This window comes from Labeo rohita, chromosome 9, assembly GCF_022985175.1.
Source record: "Labeo rohita strain BAU-BD-2019 chromosome 9, IGBB_LRoh.1.0, whole genome shotgun sequence".
In the NCBI taxonomy this organism is placed as follows: Eukaryota; Metazoa; Chordata; class Actinopteri; order Cypriniformes; family Cyprinidae; genus Labeo; species Labeo rohita.
In genome coordinates, this window is record NC_066877.1 from 4,446,494 (window position 1) to 4,471,749 (window position 25,256).

At 36.4% G+C, this 25,256-nt stretch overlaps 1 protein-coding gene across 1 annotated transcript; it reads left to right on the forward strand.

The window, feature by feature from the left end:
• Positions 1-5,738: 5,738 nt before the first annotated feature.
• Positions 5,739-8,738, forward strand: en1a (engrailed homeobox 1a). Its single transcript, XM_051118597.1, has 2 exons — positions 5,739-6,544; positions 7,857-8,738. The coding sequence occupies exons 1-2, from the start codon at positions 6,076-6,078 to the stop codon at positions 8,168-8,170; spliced, it is 783 nt and encodes a 260-aa protein (XP_050974554.1). The 5' UTR covers positions 5,739-6,075; the 3' UTR covers positions 8,171-8,738.
• The last annotated feature ends 16,518 nt before the right edge of the window (positions 8,739-25,256 follow it).

Consider the following 25,256-nt stretch of genomic DNA (forward strand, 5'->3'; position numbering starts at 1 on the left):
ACCTCAATAGCAGCAAAAGTGTTTTGCAATACAATATGACCTTATTAAGTACATTGTACTTATTTTTTGATGCAAGTACATCGTAGTTATAGGCCATTTAATATAAAGTGGGACCGATCTTACTGATATAGATATAAATTTCGTACCTCAAAACTGACCATTTCCTTGTATCGTGCATGCTGCGTATTAGTGATTTTAACTATATGGCTCAGCTTTATCATCTGGGCAGAACCATTGTTCCAGCCACCAAAGATAGATTTACAAATAAAATTCTGATTTATCTCAACTCACCCATAAATACACATGAACTAGACAAAATGACTAGCAACATGAGCACTATCTTCGCTTATACATTCGAAGCTGTTGCCCCCGTCAAACCAGAGAAAAGCATATTGCGCCATGGTACAACAGTAATACCCATTCTCTTAAGAATGAAAATCGTAATCTTGAGCGCAAATGAAGAAAAAGTAACTTGGAAGTTTTTAGAATTGCTAAATCTAGATATAGACAGGCTCTAAAAGCTGCTAGGGCCGAGCATATCCGCAAACTCATAGAAAATAACAAAAACAATCCAAAGTTCTTATTCAGTACAGTGGCTAGATTAACACATAATCAGACATCACCCAATCTAAATATTCCCTTACAGTTTAGTAGTAATGACTATGAATTTCTTACCTGAACCAACAACATGCCTATTAGATCCTGTACCCACTAAATTACTGAAAAAGTTCTTACCTGTAACAGAAGATCTGCTTCTCAACATTATCAACTCATCGTTATCTTAAGGTCAAGTCCCAAAACCATTCAAGCTGGCAGTTATTACGCCTCTACTTAAGAAACCACAACTAGACCCTAGTGAACTAGTAAATTACAGACCCATTTCTAATCCGTTTACGTCTAAAATTTTAGAAAAAGTTGTGCCTGCTCAATTGTGCTACTTCTTGCAAAAAAATGATCTCTATGAAGAATTTCAGAGTCAGGTTTCAGGCCCCATCATATCACAGAAACTGCACTGGCTACCTAAAATCACTAATGACTTGCTTCTTGCATCAGACCAAGGCTGTATATCATTGCTAGCTTTACTTGATCTTAGTGCTGCGTTCGACACTATAGATCATGACATACTCATAGATCGACTACAAAACTATGCAGGTATCCAAGGGCAGGCTTTAAGATGGTTTAGATCCTACCTGTCTGATCGCTACCACTTTGTTTATTTAAAAGTCATCTCAGTTATCACCAGTAAAGTATGGAGTGCCACAAGGACCTGTCCTAGGTCCTGCTATTTTCAATATACATGCTGCCCCTTGGTAATATTATTAGAAAATACTTGATAAGTTTCCATTGTTATGCTGATGAAACTCAGCTATATCTCTCAACTTGACCAGAAGAAAGTTCTAAATTATCGAAGTTAACAGAGTGTGTTAAAAATGTAAATGATTGGATGAACAGAATTAGGATGTTAGACGGATGTACCATTACCATTACTTCCTCTTGGAATAGCCTTGCAAAAATATGCAAACTTGGACAGACTGATTCAACTCAAGTCTGCATTTGGCTCCCAAACTCTGGAATAGCCTTGCAAAAAATATGCAAAAAACCTAAAATCAATGTATCAAGTAAAAGAGCCAAAAGATGCAAGCAAAGCCTGAGATCTAGTTTAGTGGGGTCTGAAGTAAATTCTTGAAAGTCTGCTGAGGTATAATGCTGTCTAACGTGGTGTAATGGGGTCAGAAATTGCCTGACGTGGTTTCTTGGGGGTTTGTTGAGGTCTGAATTCATTATAGTCTGTATGTTTGATGTCATATGATGTTTTGACTGAAAGTAAAATTGGTTTAAAAACTTTCATACAAGGATTTGTCAAGCAAACATTAAAATGTCTTTACAAGCTGTACTGGCAATTCAATTATGATTTTATTACTAACAAGTTTATCTCTGTATATTAACCACACTGCAAATGTGGCTGTGGTCTCTTTTGCCCTGAGCAAGATGATATGATACTTCATGTCCTCAATGCAAACAATATCACAATGTGTTCTCTAGGGCTGCAACGATTAATCGCACGATGTCGTGAGGCGCGTTTAGTCAATGAAGCCGGTACTTTGATTAGTAGTAAAGCTCCATCACGTGCGTTCAGCTGGAGCGGCAAGTAATACACAGAGCCGTAAAGCACTGACAAGCTACGCCAAAATCGCGATTCGATTTTGCGCGCGATTTTGGCGTAGCTTGTCAGTTTTACTACAAAACAAAGCAATGCATTAATAAGTAATTCAATATTGTAATGCATTACCTTTTTCCCAACACTGGTATTAAGCAATCAAAGTCCAAAGTTGGAACATTTTATATTACTCTGCTATTTCATATATGAATATAACTATTTAAATATGACTATTTATCAGTGCTTTTGTCACTTTGCCCCTTTGTCCCATCTTCTTCTTATTATTATTTTTATTTACTTTTTTTGTAACCAAATAGAATTCAGCCCTGGGATATGAACCTCTTTTTTTTTTTTTTTTTAACCTCATGTTTTACTATAACACGTGATTTCGTGGAAGGTCGCATTTGGGCAGTGCTGGCGTCATTTGAGAATTTCACCCAGAATCTGTTTTCTTACGAAACGGCTAAATAGAGTCCCATGACTCTTTGTTGCCATTTTGTTTTTTTTTTTTTTTTTTTTTTTTTTTTTTCTTGTTTTGTTTTGTTTTTCTTCCTGAAAGAGAAGACAATGCACTTTCTGCCTCTGTTATGTTAAAAAACAAGTAGCGATTTGTCTCTGTTCTGCACTCTAAGTCACCACATAATTAATACAAAGGTCAAAAGTAGTTAATTTTCACTCATTTAATTGACCAATTTCATTTCACATATTGCTATGTTGTTATGTCATTAATCCTGAGCTATACTACTTTATTTAATCTGATTTCCTTTTCATTATTTTTAACATGAACTATTTTTTTTAATTTTGTAAATTAAAAAGGTAAAGGTTTAATCATAACATGTATTCATGTAGCAGTATAGTTTAGTCAATATTATTTTAAAAATGAGAATGATAAAACTGAAATAGTTAATATTGTTTGCATTTTCTATGTATTCTTTTTTTTTAAAAAAAAAAATATATATATATATATATATATATATATATATATATATATATATATATATATTACATTCTTAAAATACTCTGTGATATTTTAAAAAAAAAAAAATCACAAGAAACCGAAAAAATAATAATTCAGACGCATTATTCTAACGTGAGATCTAGGTAATATTCTGGGTAATTCTTGGTTTTGGGTCTACTTCGGCCGAAAGTTGTCTCCACGTTAATGTTATTGTCTTGCTGAACATGATGAAACCTTTATAAAGACGTGTACAGATGAATATGATCAGGTCTTTCACTGCCCCCTTTTGGTGTAGACTAGAGACGTATGACGAACAGCCTAGAATGAAAGCTTTAGTTTGGTGCTAAACGAAGTATTAATTACGGTGCAGCAGCTTAAATCAAGTTTAAAAAAAGCGCTTTTTTTAGGCAGTGTTATCATGTGCAGGTCGGACTGTGAGGTCACTTTATTCTCTAAAACAAAAACATATTCTATTATGTTTTTGTATTAATCAGCAAGGGAGAGTGGCATTGTAACACGGTTCCGTTGTTAGATGGCAATAGAGGTTAATGATAAAACGGACGGTGAGATAAGGAAATCGATCATTTGTAAATGCACTTTGCTAACGTCAAATTTATGCGCTTGTCTATAAATTACTATTACAGGCAGGGTCACACGTTTTCTTGTAAAATCGCTGCCATAGTGATCAGGCTTGCATGCTTATGGCGGAATTTTTTTTTCAAAATTATTTTACCATTTTTATTCTTATAGAATGGCTTTGCAATGATCAAAATGCATTAACACATTAGCTCGGGATCCCTGATTACCTCTGTGGTGGTGTACAAGCTCTACTTCGGCCGTAGAGTCACAAACTGGCCACGAGAGGACGCACAATATTACAATTTAGTTGCAGAACCTCCACATTGGCCTCCAAAGGGCCTCCGACTGTACATGGTAATAATATATGTGATATCGTTACTCGCTGTTTACTTTTACACACCTTTACATGATTCAAACGTCTAAACGGAGTGGCATGAGCTTTAAACAAGGCATAGGCCTATAGGAAGCATGTTAACAAAGCAAAAAATGATTGTCGTACCGTTACTGTCTCATCGCGTTATGCAGGTCACAACAGGTCCCTTCTTAAAGATATAGCCTATAGGCTTATTCACTCTGATTTTTAAGGCTATTTACAATTATGGCGGAATTTACACAATTTTTGATTGTTTTCTATATTATATTTCACATTCGGTATATCCACTGACATTCAGAAAGATTAAAAATATTTTTACCTTAAAATGCTTACCTTCAACAGTTTCATTTAGGCTAACTATTGGGATCCTATATTTTTTAAAAGAATAGTTTAAGTTTAAAATAACAGAAATTAACTTGAGAATGTCCTATTTACAATTACAAGTCGCGAACATACCTGACATTTTGGGAATCTATGGCCCGGGATGAACAGTGAATGAATGAATGAATTAATTAATTAATTAAATGAAAAAGTCTCGTTTTTAAGGTGTTGAAATTAAGACCAAACAAAAAGCACAATGTAACTAAGGACCAGCTATACAGTGAATAAGCAGGGGCTGTTTACATTTTGTTCAACGAAATACATTCATCATATTTCCACTAAAACTCTGCCAGGTGAGCGGTAAAATTAATCACAGGACAATTAGCTGTCAATTAAGCCATTTATGCAAATAGAGCTTTTGGTATAAAAGCAAAGCCTCCTCAGGACGTTCATACATTTGAGGCCGCTGCAGAGTTGGTTTGATTAAATGCTTCTTGCGTGTATTGTGGCAGGCGCTTTTAACTGTGCTGTATGATGAACGCCCAACTGATCGTAGTGAATGCAAGCTAATTAAAACCTATAAATTATGTTTTTATAGGAGTTCTTAAGGCGCGTCTTGAGAGGGAGATAGTGGACTATTCAGCCATTTACCGCTGAACCCACGCCGCCTCACAATAGCCCACTCTCCAGAATGAGCTGGCAACAGCCCTAATTAGAAATTAATTAAGTGCAAACAGATAATTCTCGCGATAAGTATTTCAGGCACCCAGATATTGAGAACGAGGCTGTATAGCCTATGCCAGACTGACTTCACCCGTCTCGAATGAAGTCTAAATTAAATGTAACGTATTATTTCATTACACCGACTTGTTTTAGTAGTAGGTCTATTAGAATTTCTAGCATTAACAGCAAACATATCATTTAAATTAGGGCATTTAATTTGTTTTTTAATATACAATGACGTAGTGGTACTTTGTTTTAGTACCACATTGTTCATTAAATTATCCAGAAAACATTTTTGGCTTTAAAAGTGAAGCAGCCTATTGTCGTGTATATTTTTCTTGTCTTTTCTAAGTTTTCAGGCTATCTTTGTCTGAATTACTTTTTTGAACAATTTTATTTCATATGCTGTAAATAGCTACATTTATTTGAAGACTTGTTTTTCTTTTCTTTCCTCGCGTGCATGTGTGAATTTAAGCGTGACTGCGGGAGGTAGAATGCAGCTACCGGGCGAGAGCAATCTCTGTGCCGTTTGATATCTGTGAGCACAGGCGCGGAACGGAATTGGACGCTGACACACGTGGCAAAGAGCTTCTTTGTCATGGATAGGCTCCCCACTCATCTATGTGATCTGATGTGTTTCCGGTTAGTGGCCACTAAGAGTGGTTGTGCACGAGTAGAGTTCCAGAAAAAGAGGTGTCAAACCGAGGTCTGGCAATGCAGCGGGTGTGCGAAAGCTGTGTACTATGCGCTGTCAGTCCTTTCCAAACGCGCACAAAGTGACAGCACGCTAGCGTTATCTCCACTGTATGTCAACAAGTTGACTTACAAAATGTACTCACTTTCGCGGGGAATTAGCGCGTTGTCATGGAAACCTAGATAACATTGTCCAGTCTTTTGTTATATTTGGTACAGAACAGGTTACAATCCAACCACTGGAGCGTATATCAAAGAGGGGAAGCTGTTATGGAAGAGAAGCGGGATCAGAGCGAAGATGACAGCGTTTCTCTGTCACCCAGCCTGCCCTCTCCACCTCTGCTCCCGCTGCAGGCTGCGCACCACGCGCACAGAACCACGAACTTTTTCATTGACAATATCCTCAGACCGGACTTCGGCTGCAAAAGGGAGCAATGTTCAGGTGCACGGTCTATTGTTGCCCGACCAACTGTCCCCAGCACTCCTTGCCCGGATTCCAACTGCAGTACGGACAGTGTTTCATCTTCAGCCTCGTCTACCGTTTCGTCTCCAGCCAGCAGCAGGCATTCCAGGGTAGACGAGGCAGATAGAGGGAACGCAGCAAAATCTGGGGTTGTCTCAGCGTCATCCGTTGCTTTGAATAGCCCAGGTGAAACATCTTCGCCCAGTAAGGACGCCCAACAGCTTCTGTGGCCCGCCTGGGTTTATTGCACGAGGTACTCTGATCGACCTTCATCTGGTAAGGCAACTGGTAACAAATAATACCAGTTATTTTCTTTATGTATAGGCCATATCATTTGTTGCATAAACTAAAAGCAGGAAAGTCAACAATGAATAATAGCGAATTTAAATTTAACAATGAATAACGAACAATATGAATTTCGTTCGAAGTTCAGGTCACTTTCGATCGAAGAAATATTCAAGCTGACATCATATAGATAATAATACCTCATGGTTATCAAACAAGACCAAATTTACCAACTGAGGATTGTTTTTCCTTTTACCGCATGCATGATCCAGAAATAATACTCCACTGATAGTTTCCAATGAATTGAAAATTCCATGTTATATATATTTAATTACAAATCAAATAAATTATATTGGTTAAATATATTTAAGTCTAAGAATGTACAAAGTAATCTGTTTTAATAAAATCTAAAATAAAAAAATAAGCAAAAAATAATCTATTGCGTGAGATTGAGCTGGCCTTTTAGTGTTGAGTTTGTAATTTTGTGCTGCCATTAGTGACTATTATTATTATTATTATTATTATTATTATTATTATTGCAGCATCTTACATGTTTTGCTTTTAGCGTATTCATTTTAATTTCCTAAATGTTATCCCCATTGGTTTTCTCAATTCACCGTTCAAAATTAGGGTGATATATATTTATTTCTCAGGAAGTTCACATTTATAGTAATATTAATATATAAGCCTAACCTATTTCAATTTAGGGAATAAAATACATATTTCACAGGAAGGTCACATGTAATATTAATATATAGGCCTAACCTATTTCAAGTTGCTCGATTCCTTCCGTCCGATAGTAACACGTTTTTTTGGCTTTTGTCGCTTGGATGAATTTTGTTTTTTAAGGCGACTTCGGGTGCACTGGAAGTCAAAACGAATATAATTTCTTTCTTTCTTTCTTTCTTTCTTTCTTTCTTTCTTTCTTTCTTTCTTTCTTACAACAGTGCAGCACCATAATAACAATGTAGTTATTTGTTGAACTACTCATTTGTTCGATTGTGATGATTATAGACTACTATGTATTTGTAGAATTTATTTATTTATGCGGGACAGGGAAAACAGAGTTAGCTGTCTATTTGTAGTCCCTGGTAGTTCTTAAAAGGCAATCGAAATTTCTAAATATTATTATCGTAAAAAGTTAGAACAATCTATTTTGATGTTTATTTATTCCAGTGATCATGTGCCACAGACAACACTCAACACGCCACTGCCTTCTTTGTGTGTGTAATCCAAAATGGCTTTGACATTTAATGAGATGGTTGATATTCATGGATTCGTCTCATTGTTGTCTCCACACAAGGCCCAAGGACCCGGAAATTGAAAAAGAAGAAAAACGACAGTGAGGATAAACGACCCAGAACGGCGTTCACAGCTGAGCAGCTCCAAAGACTGAAGGCTGAGTTTCAGGCGAGCCGCTATATCACGGAGCAACGGCGGCAGGCCCTGGCGCACGAACTCAACCTGAACGAGTCTCAAATTAAAATCTGGTTCCAGAACAAACGGGCTAAAATCAAGAAAGCCAGCGGACTCAAGAACGGTCTGGCAATGCAACTAATGGCGCAGGGACTGTACAACCATTCCACCACCACCGTTCAAGAAGACGATGGCAACTAGCAAAAACAGAAAGGTAGAGAAAAGAAAACACGGAGAGCGAAATAGGGTCGGAAGATTAAAGTGAAGCAGGACAAACTCAAATTACTTGAGCAGACGTTACAAAGGGATATTATAGGTTACTTTATCAACCTGTTTGGACGAGCCGGTTGATGTTTTTTTTACAATACAAATATGTGGATTTATATGGGCCTCATTTTGATTTCAAGAAGGCTATTAAAATGCAAATGGATCGTTGTTTGAAATCGTTACGCCACTACCAGTAACACTATGACACTTTACATTTTATCTTTTTTTTCTGTTGAAAGCAATATTTCTTCGTGCCAAAGATGTTATTCGAGTAAAGTATCCAGATAACAGTATAGGCTACATTTCGTCTATTGATTTTTTTTTTTCTTTGCTGATGGGACTTGGGATAATGGTAGACTTAATCTGATACCAGATATTATTCTTTACAAGATGTTTAATACTATATCCAAATAAACTCTTTTGTACATGCATAATGTGGCCTCTATTTTTTCTTTATTTTACCCTTATACAGTTAATAATAAAAGTCAGCATCGTAGTCTAAACCTACACATTTATTTATTTATTTAATAATATATTATATTATTATATTACATTATATTATATTTATTTCACCGTGATTCAGAGACAGAGTTCCAACGAAGTAGCCAAAGTCATCAAACTTGCGTCGTCAAATTTATTTCGTCTTTATGTTTACCTAAGTTTCTCACAACGAAACGACTCATAACATTCTCATTTTTTTGCCCTTTTACAGGCTGCGCAGTTCAATAAAATGTAGGCCTATTAATATTTCCATACACAGCGTAATTATTTCACCCGTAGTCTGATTATTTTATATAAAACTATCCAAATAAAATTACATTGTATTTACAATATTTTATAAACGCCTACAGACTGATCGGTGATTATTAGCTTACTAATAAGAGATCAAGACAAAATCATGGTGCAAAATCACTTTAAATGTGTTAGTGGCAGAATACACTCTTGTAACAACAACAACAACAATAATAATAAACGTTTTAACAGTAATATTTAAATAGACGGAAATGTAAGCCTTGTTGTTTCTAACCATATATTCAGTTCTCACGCTATCTCTGTTAAGCTGTGTGGCTTTGAGAACAGTAGCCTAGTTGAGTGACTGTTTCCGTGGTGTGTTGTGGGCATGCCTTGGCTTTTTTGTAACCGATTAATCAAACTAAAGACGACAGAGAATCGTGAACACCTTATCCTGATGGGAATCGCTGTTTGTTTTCTGAAGCTCTATGCCCGGGGCAACATTTTGCAGCGTCATATGGCATCTTCAGTGGACCTGCGGAGCGCGTGTTGTTGGATTCGTGGTTTTCTCACACCTTCATTGTCTCCACCGCTATATGGTCCTCAACATGAGGCGCGCCCGGGCAGGCTCGGCCGAGTGCAGGAATTAGCAACTGTCAAGTTCAAAAGCAAGTTACACTTCATTGAGATCCTGGCCTGCAAATCGACATTTTTGCCAAGTTCTTATAAACCACAAAAAAGAAGGGGAAAAAGCCTTTAAATTATGGTGTAGAAAAAATAAACTAAGATTCCGGATTGTAACTTATGATCGTTCTCCAGGAATGTCGGCCGCGTTAGTTCGGTTTAAATAGCCACGGAGTTCCAGTTTGGCTAAATAAAGCATGTTGTCTTTGCAGTTAACAGCAACTGTAGGATTGCGTTATGCGTCGCTGTGCTATCACCTGCTAGAAAATCGATTTTGTGGAGCATTCGGAAGCAAATAAGATGAGCAAACGACACATTGTAGAATATTTTTTACCACCAATCACTGCTAAAAAGCTCACCTCTTTTGCATTTTCCGCTGCCACGCCAGTCTTGAAAATAGATTTGGGGTAGCCTATAAATAGACAAAACCAGATAAAAGATATTCAACAATTGTGTGCCATATATAAATATATGTTACTTTAACCGTTTCAATAAATAAATAAATATATAAATTTAAGATTCTGTTCCAAAAAATGTAACCCATTTTACTGCTTCGTGGATTGTTTCATAGGCCTATTTTTAAAATTGTATTTCATTGTTACATTTTAACATTTTAAATACAACTGTTGTGGAAAATGTTATAACGATTTTAAGCAGCATAATCGCTTCGGACAACTTGCTATCTACACATATGCCATATATGTTTGTAGAACGACCAAACAATGCAAACATATTTATTATTCATACAGTGCATGCGGAGAGCAGGCGAATGAAACCATTTTATCTAAAATAATTAATCCCTCGCAACTTTTTTGTACGTTTTTAAAAGTTGTAGATAGCCTACTCTTAGAAATAAAGAATTTTTAATTGGAACCAACATACAATAAAAGTTTTACAGTTTATTATGTCGTTCTTTCAAATACATATGTACTGCTTTAAATAAATGGCAATTACCCATTTCGAATTAAATTAATAAATAACATTCAAAAAAAATTTTTTTCGTTGCGTGCAGTGAAGATATATTTAATTTTGATTGAATTTATTCCTGAGCGGTATGACTGGGAATGTGCATGGCGAGTCTGAGTCATACCTTTTCATCATTTTCAAATAAATACCAATGAACTTGTGGAAAGAACATTCAGTCCCCCACCTTCGCCCCCGAGAGACACATAGGCCTACACACCCTCCAAATATTTTCTCAGATCTACAAACCCCGTGAACACACAAACAAGAACAACGAAACAGCCTACACGAAGTTATTTATAAGTTTTTACACATGAATTGAAGCGAAAAACGCTCATCTGATCGTTAAAATGTATGAAGCAGCATTTTTTTACAAGTTTGGGTCACGGGCCAAGGGTCCAGTTGCTTTTTTTTTTTTATGTTTTGTTTAATCGAATCTGTCTCAAATTGGAACATGTGAGTTTTATCCTAAACATCTTTGTAACTGCGGTTTCCTTAACTCAAAGATTTCTTCTGTACCCTTAGACAGTATATTTCATATTTTAACCTTAGTATTTTTTTCTTAATATCATTACATTATTACATTATATGAACCGATGAACTGAAACGTGTTTTTTACATTTATGTTTTTTTAACAGAATTCACTTCGGACCGCTAGAACAGAATATAAAAGCTCAAACTAAACCGCAGCTTTTGCCTTGTAAAAATGCTCTCGCTGTTAACCTTTTTTCACCCCGAATCTATAAATGATGAGTCGTTAGAAATTCAGAAAAGACAGGGTTATTAACAGGCTTGTTTAGTCGTGGATGTGCATGATGTCACTGCTGCGCACTAGCCGTATTTCAGTATGACAGGTTTCCCCTGGCACCTCAGTGCAGGGTTTGGACCCCAGGTGATGTCCAGTGAACGCGCACATATCCCATCTGTGTTTCTAAGAGCTTGGGTTTCCACCGACAGTATTTTTGGAATGGAGTTCCTCTCGGACCGTGAATAACGCATTTAAACGCTGTCACAACGTGGTGTGTGGTCCACTGCGCGCATCGGTCCTCGAGTGAAAGCCCCTCCAGAGACTAGCGTTTGTTCATTGTATGCGAATAAAACGAAGCACTTTATTCTTAAATTATGATATATGGGTCTACAGCAATCGGTTTATGCCCTTCTTTAACAAACAAGACTTTGTGCCTAGACAGGCGAAGTAGTTTTAAACTCTGGGAAAAGTTTGCTGGGACATGGACAGCTGAGACACATAATCATACTAAGTTGGTAGTTGGCACTATTGAGATATATGTTAAAAATAATGGTAATAATGATAAAAGGATCTCGGAATAAAGAGGTTGGGAAATGTTAATCGGACATTTGTGGATGTTCCATAAACCTAAAAATGTTCTATTTCCGTAAATTAAGGAAAAATGATCCGATGATCAAAAGACACGCATGTTCAAAAAAAATTTTTATGTAATTCACACGCTGAAATTAACTATATCTTTCCTGACTATTTTTTTTAAAATGAAGATACAGTGTTGCATACAGTCATTAACAGATATTTTGAGGAAATATTTGTCAGACTTGTATCACTGTTGTTGCTCCATTTACACTGGGTGCCAGAGGGCTTGTTTGCTTCATCTGGAATTTTCACCACTCCTTGGCAACTACATCAGACACAGATCACTTTTATTTAATATAGAATCTTAAAGTAACCAATGGATTATTTTGACATTAAAGGGATATGAGATGAAAGGATTTGAAGCCGAAACCACTGAATGCATCTTAAAAGATTCCACTAATAAAGACAGATGTCAAATAATCAGTATTTTTTATTCTTTATTGTAACAGCTCTAGGACTTTGAAATCAAACAAATATCAAAAATCAGCTGTAAAAGTTCTCATTTAAGTGAGAACTCCACTTCCAGAACAACAATTTACAGATAATGTGGTCACCCCCTTGTCATCCATGATGTTCATGTCTTTCTTTCTTCAGTCTAAAGAAATGATGTTTTTTGAGGAAAACATTTCAGGATTTTTCTCCATATAATGGATTGATATGGTGCCCTGAGTTCGAACTTCCAAAATGCAGTTTAAATGCGGCTTTAAACGATCCCAAAATCGGTTGTAAACGATCAAAATGATCGGTTATTTTCATAAAAATAATACAATTTATATACTTTTTAATGCCAAACGCTCATCTTGTCTTGCTCTGCCTGAACTCTGTTTTCCGGTTCATGACAGTTAGGATATGTGAAAAAAACCTTCCATCTCATGTTCTCCCTCAACTTTAAAATCATCCTATATCGCTGTTTTACCTTTTTTGTTGAGGGTGTTTGATCTTCTTTGCATGTTCACTTTGCAAAGACTGGGTCGGTGCTTTTGCAGCGATGTATGATGATTTTGAAATTATTTTTGAAGTTGAGGGAGAAAATACGATTGGAGTTTTAAGACATACCCTAACTGTCTTGAGCCAGAATACACAGAGTTTAGGCAGAGAAAGACAAGACGAGTGTTTGAGATTAAAAAGTGCATAAATTGTATTATTTTTATGAAAATAACCAATTGTTTCGCTAGATAAGACCCTTCTTTGGGATCGTTTAAAGCCGCATTTAAACTGCATTTTGGAAGTTCAAACTCGGGGCACCATATCAGTCCATTATATGGAGAAAAATGCTGAAATGTATTCCTCAAAAAACATAATTTCTTTACGACTGAAGAAAGAAAGACATGAACATCTTGGATGACAAGGGGGTGGGTACATTATATGTAAATTTTTGTTCTAGAAGTAGACTTCTTCTTTAAAATGTTAATTTTTATTTAGTGGATTTTTTGTTACAGTGGCACACTCTAACAACATACAAAGGTTATGAAAAGTTGAAATACTGACGAACCATAAGAGTTCACAACATAGCAGGAGCGAATGAGTTTAAAATACAGGAAATACTTAAAGACTGATCACAGGGTGACTTGTCAAAAGTGAGTGACTTAATGAAAATGGAGTATCATTTGCTTGTTACTGAAGGGTTTCATTACTGGTGGACTCACAGTCTGATGTCATAGTAGTATAACACAGCACCGGACAACTTTGTAGGGGATAATTATACAACATATCATTTACTGAACATATCTACACATCCAAAACGCCAGCATACTGGCAGAAGATAACACTGACCATCAGATAAACACTTTTGACCTCCAGGCAAATGACTAGAACTGGCCAATATCACAGGCTGACTTGCATTTTATCCAGACAATCACATCTGCAAGTGCACCACAGCTATTTGTTATCCAACTCTTAAAAGTCACAAGTGATAAGTCACCAGGGCGATACAGTGTGACACGTTGCACATGCTATAAAAAGTTGCATGCTATGTGTGAGAGGTTAATTGATAGATTAATTTATGTCTATAGTGTGATTTAAAAATCATCTCTCGATTACACTGAGACTTCCAAAAGATTTCCCACAGTTTCTACTGCTGCTTTGCAAAAGAAAAAAAAGAAATAAAAAAAGTGTGAAGTAATTAGTAAAATTGCAAGTATTGTTTAAACAAAACTGATTAATTGTACAAGGGATAGTTTACCAACAAAATTACAATTTTGTCATCATTTACTTGTTCCCAACCTGTGTGAGTTTCTTTCTTCTGCTGAATACAAAAGAAGACGTTTTGAAGAATGTTGGTAGCCAAAATGTTGATGGTAGCCACTGATTTCCATAGTATGGAAATACTATGCAAAACAATAGCTACCTTCAACTAATCCAAACATGCTGGCAGAATTTACATTTTTGAGCGAACTATCACTTTAAGACAGAGATGTTCTGTTCCTACAGTCTGTTATTTCTGGCAAATAAAGAAAATGTTTTCCTGAAGACATTTCTTGTTAAGGGTTGGATTTGTTGTGCCTACTGTATATGCAGCATTAATGTCCTTTGCCAGTCTGATGCCTGTTTAAGTGATGAACTGCACTACTTCTGATTGTTTTCAGAGATGTAACATATGTTTTACACTTGTTCTACAATTGTGTGGTGTGTGCTACAAAACCTTCAACCTTTGTAGCACCAGTGTCATTGCTACATCTATCTGGATCTTTCAATTGTTTTTAAAAAAAGAAGAACCAGGATTACAACTCAAAATTCTGCACAGAAAAGCATAAAATAGTGCTCTTTAGTGCATGCCAATCAACAATCTCCACCCTTCACCTTAACACACATCACATCTGTACAGAATACGGTAAAATTCCTTCTTTGACATCCACCACTGATACAGAGCAGACTAGGTTTAAATTGCAGTGTGTGCATGTCTGCAGGATGTCAGTAGCTACCTATTATTATTATTTCTCCGACCGGACAGAGTGAGAGCGGACATATGGCCTCAAATCACACAGACACGCAAAACACACAGTCAGACGAGGATGAGCCAGCCAAGTGCAGACAAGACTACACTCCGGATAGCAGCAATAAATCTTGGCCTGGGATTGGCTGTGACAGTTCAGATGCTATCAGACAGTCTGTGGTCAACCAGTATAACTAACCGAGCAACATGACAGGGATCATCCATAATGCAAACATACACACTCATTATAACGTTCAATTACACATATGCACTGACAGGGGTTATTCCTATAGAAATTTAGGAAAACTAGAGAGAGCAAAAGATAAAATCTGACAGAATACAGGTAATAAGTGACTCAGTGACACTGAACAGAGTATACTAGCCTTAGGCTATCACACTATAACACACACACACACACACACACACACACACACACACACTTTTAAAATAATAACTGAGATAAACATGTTTAACCTGAACACAACAACTGACATTATTATCTGTTAAATTATCTATAAAATTCATGAGTGATAAGAAGCAATGTAGAATTTCAAGCTTCTAAAATCTTCCTGACAACACAAGCATTCTCCATAAGCACAGCTGAAATGGCTTTACTGAGACCCACTCACTCCATTTGTCATTGTTTTACTGTCATCAGCTGATTTATGTGTAAGAAAGATGAGGAAAAGGGGAGCAGATGCTCTCTGACCTTTTGATTGGTGCTAAAAGGATTGGGAGAGCAGAAGGTAATAGAACGTTATGGGATCACTCGCCTCATTGGTTCTCAGAGAGAGGAAGGCTGTTGCCAAGGAAACAGTCACTGAACTCCTTCTTAAAGTGGATGATGAATACGCTCAGAGCAGATCCTACACAGATTATCTATTGCTTCATGGTTCATTAGGCTTACATACTTTATAAGTTACAGGCCTAATGAGAAGCACATGAATCTAGTATGAGTAAAAGTTCAGATACCTTGATAAAATATTACTCCAGGTAAAAGTATACTCATTTTCGTAACACTTTATGTTATGGTTACGATGTTACATGTTACATGTACTTACTATTGTAATAATAATAAATTATGCAAACCAAACCCCCATCCTAACCCTAACCCTATAGTAAGTACATGTAGTTAATTAATATTAGTCAGTACTTATATGTATAATTACACTGCAATAAGGACACCTTAATATAAAGTGTAACCTTCATTTTCAGTTTTACTTTTAAGTAAAAGTACAAAAAAAAAATTATATTTTATATATACCAAAATGTGCCTTACATTACTTCAAAATACAAAAAAGTATGCAAAAAGTGTGCATCATACAGCATTTTGAAAATTGTGTACAGTATTGTGCAGATGTCACAAGACAAATGTGTAAACATTTTGAGAAGAGTCTGTGAAAACGAACACTTTATATAATCTTTATATAATTTGGGGGTTAATTTGTGTTACAGTTGAGGTCAAAAGCTTACATCCCCCTTTCAAAATCATTAAAAATGTGTTTAAACATTATTTTACCAAAATAAGAGGGATCATACAAAAATGCATGTTATTGTTTATTTAGTACTGACCTGAATAAGATATTTCACATAAATGTTTACATATAGTCTTCAAGAGAAAATAATAGTTGAATTTAAATGACTCAGTTCAAAAGTTTACATCCCCTTGATTCTTAATACGGTGTTGTTACCTGAATGATCCACAGCGGTGTTTTGTGTTAAAGGGGTCATCGGATGCCCATTTTCCACAAGTTGATATGATTCTTTAGGGTCTTAATGAAAAGTCTATAATATACTTTGGTTAAAAATTCTCAATGGTTGTGTGGAACAACACCCTTTTTACCTTGTCAAAATGAGCTCTGCAAAAATCATCCCATTCTGAGGGATTGTTCCTTTAAATGCAAATAAGCTCTGCTCGCCCCGCCCTTCACCTCTCTCTGCTGCTCTGAGAGATTGTTTTCTTTAGCTGCAAAAACTTGCTAACTAGCAAGTTATTAGGAAAGGATCTCTATTAGGAGCATCAAAACAATGGAGGTTGGACTATTACAGCTGGTCTGAGGTAAGACGCTCAAGTCAATCAACTATCGTGGGAGCGGCCTCTGTCGGTGTGACGCCACACTGACGGGCATCTGAGAATGGCTCGATTTCAAAAAGGGAATATTATTTTTACAGATTAATTAAAAACCACTGCATGGATTTTTTTATCATTATAGGGTAGATTTGTACATACACTGCCAACACACACTAATGTTCAAACAACATGTAAAAGTCAAGTTTGCATCCGATGACCCCTTTAAGTGATAGTTGTTCACGAGTCCCTTGTTTGTTCTGAACAGTTAAACTGTCTGCTGTTCTTCAGAAAAATCCTTCAGGTCCCACAAATTCTTTGATATTCCAGCATTTTTGTCTATTTGAACCCTTTCCAACAATGACTGTATGATTTTGAGATCCATCTTTTCACACTGAGGACAATTGAGGGACTGATGCAACTATTACAGAAGGTTCAAACACTCACTGATGCTACAGAAGAAAAAACAGCTTATATATAGAATGAAGTTTTATGAAAATGTAAAAATGTTTTGTGTGAAGGATGTGTTTAGGGGCAGGAGTAGGGTTATAAGGGGATATAAAAAAATACAGTTTGTACAGTATAAAAACCATTACACCTGGAATGTCCCCATAAAACATGTTTGTGTGTGTGTAAGTGCATTGGTTTAAGGGTGTGGGGTGATTAAGTGCTGTATGGTTGCTAGGGTCCTCTAAATGGTTGCTAGGAAGTGGCTAGACAGGACATATTAATTGCCAGTCTGAGCCTATTTCCTTGTTTCCTTGATACTTGTCTCTACGATGATCTGTTCCAGAAATAACCCTCTCATTATTTTTCAAAGAATGACTATGGGGTGGTTGCTAGGGTGCTGCATCTGGTTGCTAGGGCATGGCTAGGAATTTGGCATGTCACTACTTATTAGCTGCTTGCTAGGCTACAGTAAGTCAAATGAGACCACTCACAAGTCCTTTAAGACATTCTGATCTGGAGATCTGATCGCACAAATTCCTTGTCAATGTTATGTTTCAGCCATTTTCAGACTTTTCCACCGTATGCCTGAGAAAAACAACAGCTCTCTTCAATAAGCTGCACGATTTGACACCTGATTCATGGGTCTACTACAAACGGTGTGGGATGAGTTATGTGCCAAAGTATTGTCTAGAACAGGGGTAGGCAAGTTTGGTCCTAGAGAGCTGCTGTCCTGCAGAGCTCAGCTCCAACCCCCTGTGTTTGCGTGTTGGCCATTAGTTTATTAGTGTGAATAAGAATATCTGTTTTTTTGTGTATGATTAAATGATAATAATCCATCATACTCAGATTTCAATGATTAATTGGTCATAGTAAATGATTAAGGTAATGAGGAAATGAATTGATGTTCAGCAGTGTTACAGAGGTTAATGGGATAATTATGAGCTGAAATGAATTAATTAACCTCTCGCTCCAAATCTGTGTGGTTAGAGGAGAATTCATATGATGGAAACACAATGTTACACCAGTCTCTCAGCCCTCATTACAACGACAGGGTCAAAAGTCAACATGTCTGAGTCCATCTGCTACACACACACACACACACATTCACCAGCACCTCCCACACCAGCATGTCTGCTTTCATATGCTAATGAGATGGCCATAAGTTCTGCCATTTATACAAATCCAAATGAATGTTAGACAAATGCACATCCAAAATAAAGTCAAAATGATAACCAGGTTATCACAGGTTGCAACAGGATGAACCATTTAAACCATACTACAAAATTCCTTAATTAAATCAGTGCATTCTATCATGCTATCAGTTATGAGTTAAAATAAATAATGTTTAAATTTCCATGCAGTTGTGAGTTTGATAGGAAGATCGTCAGCTGAAATTTATTAAGGAGCATCTGGACTTGTTTATCTGTGCAGCTCTGCTGCTGTGGAAATCTGATTCCACTAACCACAGTAGTACAAGTCCACGTGTCTGCAGTAGCTGTGTTAGCATATTAGTGAGTTAGCACAAGCTTCTGTGGGTGGCAATAACGGCACAGTTGCTTTGAGCAATATGACCTAAATAGGGTTAAAGGTGAAAGGTTTATAAGGAAGTAGGTTAGTATCTGTTTTAAATAGGGACCTCACAAACCCTCCCCACCCCCCACCTGTTCTGCACTTAGACACCTGACACAGACAACATATATGCTTAAGGACACACAATTCATAAACAGATACAGAGAGTAAATCTGTACTAATGCTCCAAAATGAATGGTTGCTGTTATTATTAATAACCTTAAGCAAATGTATAGTTTATACATGTGTTTCTTTCCCACATTCCCCCAAAACATCTGTTCTCTATAAGAACATTTCTGTCACAGGATAAAAAAATAGGTAATTGTAAGTTTTCAGAATTGTGACATATAAACTCAGAATTACGAGATAAAAACACGCAGTTCTGAGAAAGTTACAGTTGCAAAATGTTAAAGAAGTTCACTTCCAGAAAATTTTTTTACAGATAATTTACTCACCCCCTTGTCATCCAAGATGTTTGGGTCTTTCTTTCTTCAGTCGTAAAGAAATTATGTTTCTTGAGGAAAACATTCCAGAATTTCTCTCCATATAGTGGACTTCAGTGTTGCCCCCAAGTTTAAACTTTGAAAATGCAGTTTAAATGCAAGTTCAAATGCTCTAAACAATTGGTCATTTTCGAAACAAACTGAACCCGAACAAACTGAACAAAAACTCCCGTCTCTTTTTCTTCTTTAACATCAAATTGTCCTACATCGCTGTTTTACCTTTTTTTTTTTTGTAAAGAGATCACTCAGACGAGCATTTGAGGTTAAAAAGTATATAAATTGTCAATTTCTTTGAAAATGACCAATCGTTTTGCTTGATAAGACTCTTCTTCCTCAGCTGGGATCATTTAGAGCCATTTGAAGCTGCATTTAAACTGCATTTTGGAAGTTCAAACTTGGGGGCACCACTGAAGTCCACTATAATTCCTAATTTATTAATTTCTTATCGACTGAAGAAAGAAAGACACAAACATCTTGGATGACAAGGGAGTGCGTATCTGTAAATTTTTGTTCTGGAACTTCTCCTTTAACTAGATGTTAACGAGTTTTAAAGGGGTCATCGGATGCCCATTTTCCACAAGTTGATATGATTCTTTAGGGTCTTAATGAAAAGTCTATAATATACTTTGGTTCAAATTTCTCAGTGGTAGTGTAAAACAACACCCTTTTTACCTTGCCAAAATCAGCTCTGCAAAAATCATCCTGTTCTGGTCGAGGCTGCTTTAAATGTTAATGAGCTCTGCTTGCCCCGCCCCTCTCTTCTCTCTGTGGAGTGATGAGCCTGTTTACTTTAGCCGCATTTAGCTAAACTTGCTAACTAGCACTTTATTAGGAAAGGCAATCGCAAAGATTCATAAAAAAACCCTTATACTCACTTCTGCTGTAAGTGAAGCTGGATCACGGATATTTCGCGCGAACATAGACGGATATATGTAGATCGGGAGGCGCATTCCGGAGATATTCTTGTCTAACTTACATCCCTGCTCCGGCATCGAAACAGTGGAGGTTGGACTATTACAGCTGATCTGAGGTAAGACGCTCATGTCAATCAACTATCGTGGGAGCGGCCTCTGTGGGCATGACGTCACCCCATAGGCATCTGAGAATGGCTCGATTTGAAAAAGAGGATATTATTTTTACAGATTAATTAAAAACCACTGCATGGATTTTTATCATTATAGGGTAGATTTGTACATACACTGCCAATGCACATTAATGTTCAAACAACATGTAAAAGTGAACTTAGCATCCGATGACTCCTATAAACTCAGAATTGTTATAAACTTAGAGTTTATATCTCACAATTCTGTCTTTTCTCCCCTCAGAATTACATCAGAAATATATCTTGCAATTGCGATGGTAAAAAGTCTGAATTGTGGGGTAAAAGTTTTTCTCGTGGGTACCTGGGTGGGTACAACTACTGTAATTAGACAGTGATATATATTTACGACAGTGAATTCCACTTACTTAAAGGCACAAAATGTACAAGTTTTTTATTAAAATATTCAAAAAACGCTTGTGTACTTAAATTATACCAAACGTTTTAAAGAATGTTTATATCCAGAGAAATAAGCAATTTTAACTAGTGTAATGGACCGTGTCATTGCGTTGCCTGCCAATGATGTCATACACCCTTGATTTTCTGGGGGGGTTTTTGTAGAAAACATGGAAACCCCAAAGACACTTTAATATGCTTTGCGACAGGTGACGAATGCACAGAGTGGCATAATAACACAACCTTCAACACACTAAAGTGTATCTAGGATGATAAACAGCACTGCTTTTTCTTACATATGCATGACCAGAAGAAGCGGAAGTGCTCGACTGTGGCATAATAAAAACTCTGCTGCTTTCGAGCCGTACCAGGCTCGCCCTTCGTTAGCAATTGCTCCAGCTGCCTCGTTTCGCTTCCACGACTTTCAGCCCCACCCTGCTTCATACTACAGTGACCTTAATAAGTCTTTAATACATTAACTCATCCATGGACATAATTTCTGCCCGAGACTTGACAGATTGCATCGGCTGTGGGGATGAAGACAACAACTCCCGTGATTCCACACTCAATCACAGCATCATCAAACTACGCCCTAGTTTCTTTGTTTGTTTTGAATATGCGCCCTCTAGCGGCAAAAACTTACATATTGTGCCTTTAACTGTAGCTCCAATGTCGCAAAACTACAAAAAATACAGTTCATTTAATTCAATAATGTGCTCACTTGATGAAATGACTACAACAAAAGTATGTGCACTTATGTACAGAGTACAATAAAAATGAAGTTATAATTATAGACTATTCAAACCTACGCCTTTCCCTCTCGAAAAAAGCATTTTGTATTTATCCAACTGAGCTCATTTCTGCTATAGCTAAGCAAACCCACATACATACACATGCATGTAGAGACAGAGATGCTAGAGGATTGCTCAGAGAAATTCTCAGGGGACAAAGGGAGCTTCCCCGGTGTTCAGACTGGCAGTCTAGACGTCTCGCTCTGTGTCCTCTTCAATAAGGTTTCTCTTACTCTCTCTTTCTCCCTCTCACTCCCTCCTGCAGAGGTTAAGAAAGAGAAGAGGGATTTTTCACTTCCTAAACATGCAGAGGTCTTGCCATGTTGTGTCAGATACACTGTGGGTGAAACTCTGATCACTCATGCTCAACAAGAACAGCAGGAGAAACCACACACATGCACATTCTCCACATGCACTGTATGCACATATTCTCGTTAAAAAGAAGTGCTGCTCCTGAGGAGATGGATGAATGAATCTGTGTTCTTTTTGTTTGCCTGTGTATTTCTCTGCTGTCTTCTTGCTCTCACTGTTCAGTGAGTTTTAGTATTTAATTACTTGGAAACAGTCACTTTAAATTATGAACACTGAAAAAAGGTTTATATATAATTTAGTCTTTTTGGAGTCTCCTGTGAGGGCTAGGTTTAGATGTCTGTACACTTTAAAAACCATTACACCTATGGAATGTCCCCATAAAATATGGAAACACAACATGTGTGTGTGTGTGGTCCAGAGTTTGACTGTTAGCTACAAGTTAGTCAAAGTTGGGTCATGTACAGTGTATTGTGACAGAAGTGTGCGTCTGTATTTAGGTTGTCTGTCTGCTCTTTTCCCACAGTCTCTGTGTGGTTGGTCAGCTTCTGCTGGTGGCCTGGCTAGCCCTGACCTTTGACCTTTGGACAGGTGGCTGCCACACCGTTTAAAACCAGTTATTTGACCGGACTCATACTGAGGTCCTGACCCTTGCATCTTGACCCAACAGGCACCTGCTCTGGGTTTGCAGTGACGAGGCTTCTCTTATCACAACAGAGTTATGTATATACTGTACATTTAGGAAATCCACACCTTTTTAAGCCACATACAAGACAAGACAGCCAGGCTGTCACCATTAAATCCCCTCAGCAGGGATAAAATACAGAGATTCACTGAAAATATATAAGAGCGTATAGTATTTGAGTGAGCTAAACTCACATACACACACACTGAAACTGATGCATACTTGTGCGAGAGGAAATAGTGCAGCAGTGATGACACATTCACCACAGGCACAGTTACACCTGGAGTCCCGCCCTTATCCGGCCCGACATTTACAGAGCACCCAGAATCCTCTGTGCTCATGCGTGTGCGCTTAAATCTGCCTTGTAACAAGTCATACATTATAATTACAAAACCTATTTGTCTTTCAAAAATGTTTGTGTTACATTCTGAATATTTTAGAATAAAGATCAGTTTAAAGAAAAAGTAGTAAGGCATTTAGTGAAAAAATAACATAACACCATATTATTTACATTTAGTATATTTGTGATTTTGAGCCATGATCAATGGTTAAAATACACAGTGAGAAAAAACAGTAACACTTTACAATAAGGTTCAGTTTGTTAACATGAAATAACTGTATTAGTTCAAATGAAACAACATTTATCAATTTTAATTAATTTCATCTTGTACAAATGCATTATTTAAATCAAAAGCTGTATCTGTTAATATTATTTAATGGACCTGAGCTAACATGAACTAACAATAAACGGTTTTATTTTATTAACTAACATAAACAAAGATTGATAAACACTAAAAATGTACTTAGACATACAACAGATGTGTTCTTCATTGTTAGTTAATGCATAAATGCATAAATTAATATTATATTAACTAATGGGACTTTATTGTGAAGTGTTACCATAAAATCAGTAGAAAACTGGATAATGTCTTGGCAGAAAATTACCACCACTTTTTCACACAACAACAAAAAATATTGTTTAAACACCTGCAACTGCAGTGTTTTTTTTTTTGTTTGTTTGTTTGTTTGTTTTTGTTTTTTTTTTGTTTTTTTTGTTTTAGTTTAAGTTTTAGTTGTAGTTTTAGTTTTGTTGTTAAAAACACTTATGATATCAGAATGATAAATTACAGCATAATATGGTTAAAAAAAATTGTGTGGGATTTTGCATGTTTGTATAAATAATTTTAGAAATATAACTGGCTAATATTCTGTTTTAGTATCTTGTTAATTGTGCCAGTAATAAACATATAACACAAAAATAGCAGTATTTCCTGCTTATGATCAAATTGCAGAACAATAGCACTTAATGTACGTCAAATGAGAATGAAGTAATCTTGGAGTATGTGAACAGTAGCAAGCTTGTTTCTAAAAAAAAAAAACACACACACACACACACAACCTGTCAAGTGTCATTTATTCAACTGATTTATAGTCAGCACAGGTGGAGCATCCAGACCGACTATTGTGAACAATAAAACCCAAAAGATTACATATAATTTGTGGTTGGATTTAAATCTTTACTTTAAACTTGAACAAAGCAGGCTCAAATGAGGACACAAAGATGAAGTGCGATCATGTAATGCAATCATGTGGTCATGTGTGTGTGAATTCATGAGCTGCTGCTTTGGTTCCAACACTTTCTCAGCAGTAAAATGCATTTTGGCTGCATCTGGAGCAAATCAAAAACAGAGCTTACCTTTGACCTGATGCTGCTGTGTGTGTTCTTGTGTTTTCTTACAAGGATTGTAAAACCTGAAATTTTTAACATTGTTGTGGGGACTAGCCTGCAATCCCCACGAGGAAAAAAACAAACAAACAAACAAACAAACAAACAAACAAAAAAAAAACTAAATTATGTTTATCTGAAATTGTTCTGTAAGGATAGTTTTAGGGTTAGGGTTGGATTAGGGAATAGAAAATATTGTATGGTCAGTATAAAAGCAAAAGTAGTCTATGGAAAGTCCCCACAATTCATAGAAATCAAAAATGTGTGTACAGCACATAGACACTGCAAAAGACAACTAGCACATTTTTTTAAATTAAATAAGTTTGCTTGTCAGTTCTTGTCGATCAGCGCTCTCTAGTGTTACTGATAGTAGATACTGAATGATAAATATGTTAATTTACTATTCTATGTGAATATCCCAAGGAACTTTAAAAATACCATTGTAGTACCATGTTAAAAAAATTATGGTATGTTTTTGGTACTTTACTGTTAGTACGGAAAAAGTACTGTTGCTGCATGTACAATGATGGTATTAGATGGTATTACCACAGTATTATGAAAATATGTCATATAATACTATGAACCATGTTTTTACATCACACTACAGTACAGCATGGTTATGCAATGGTACATGTCCAAAGTAGTAACAATAGATGTACTGCATTTTTTGCAGAAACATGATACATTTAGTAATACTAAATTCGCTTAAAACTGTTTCAGTTCTATCTA

Coding starts and splice junctions, on each gene's coding strand:
- en1a (XM_051118597.1), top strand. CDS start 6,076: ATGGAAGAGAAGCGGGATCAGAGCGAAGATGACAGCGTTTCTCTGTCA. Junction 6,545..7,856: donor CTCTGATCGACCTTCATCTG/GTAAGGCAACTG, acceptor TCTCCACACAAG/GCCCAAGGACCCGGAAATTG.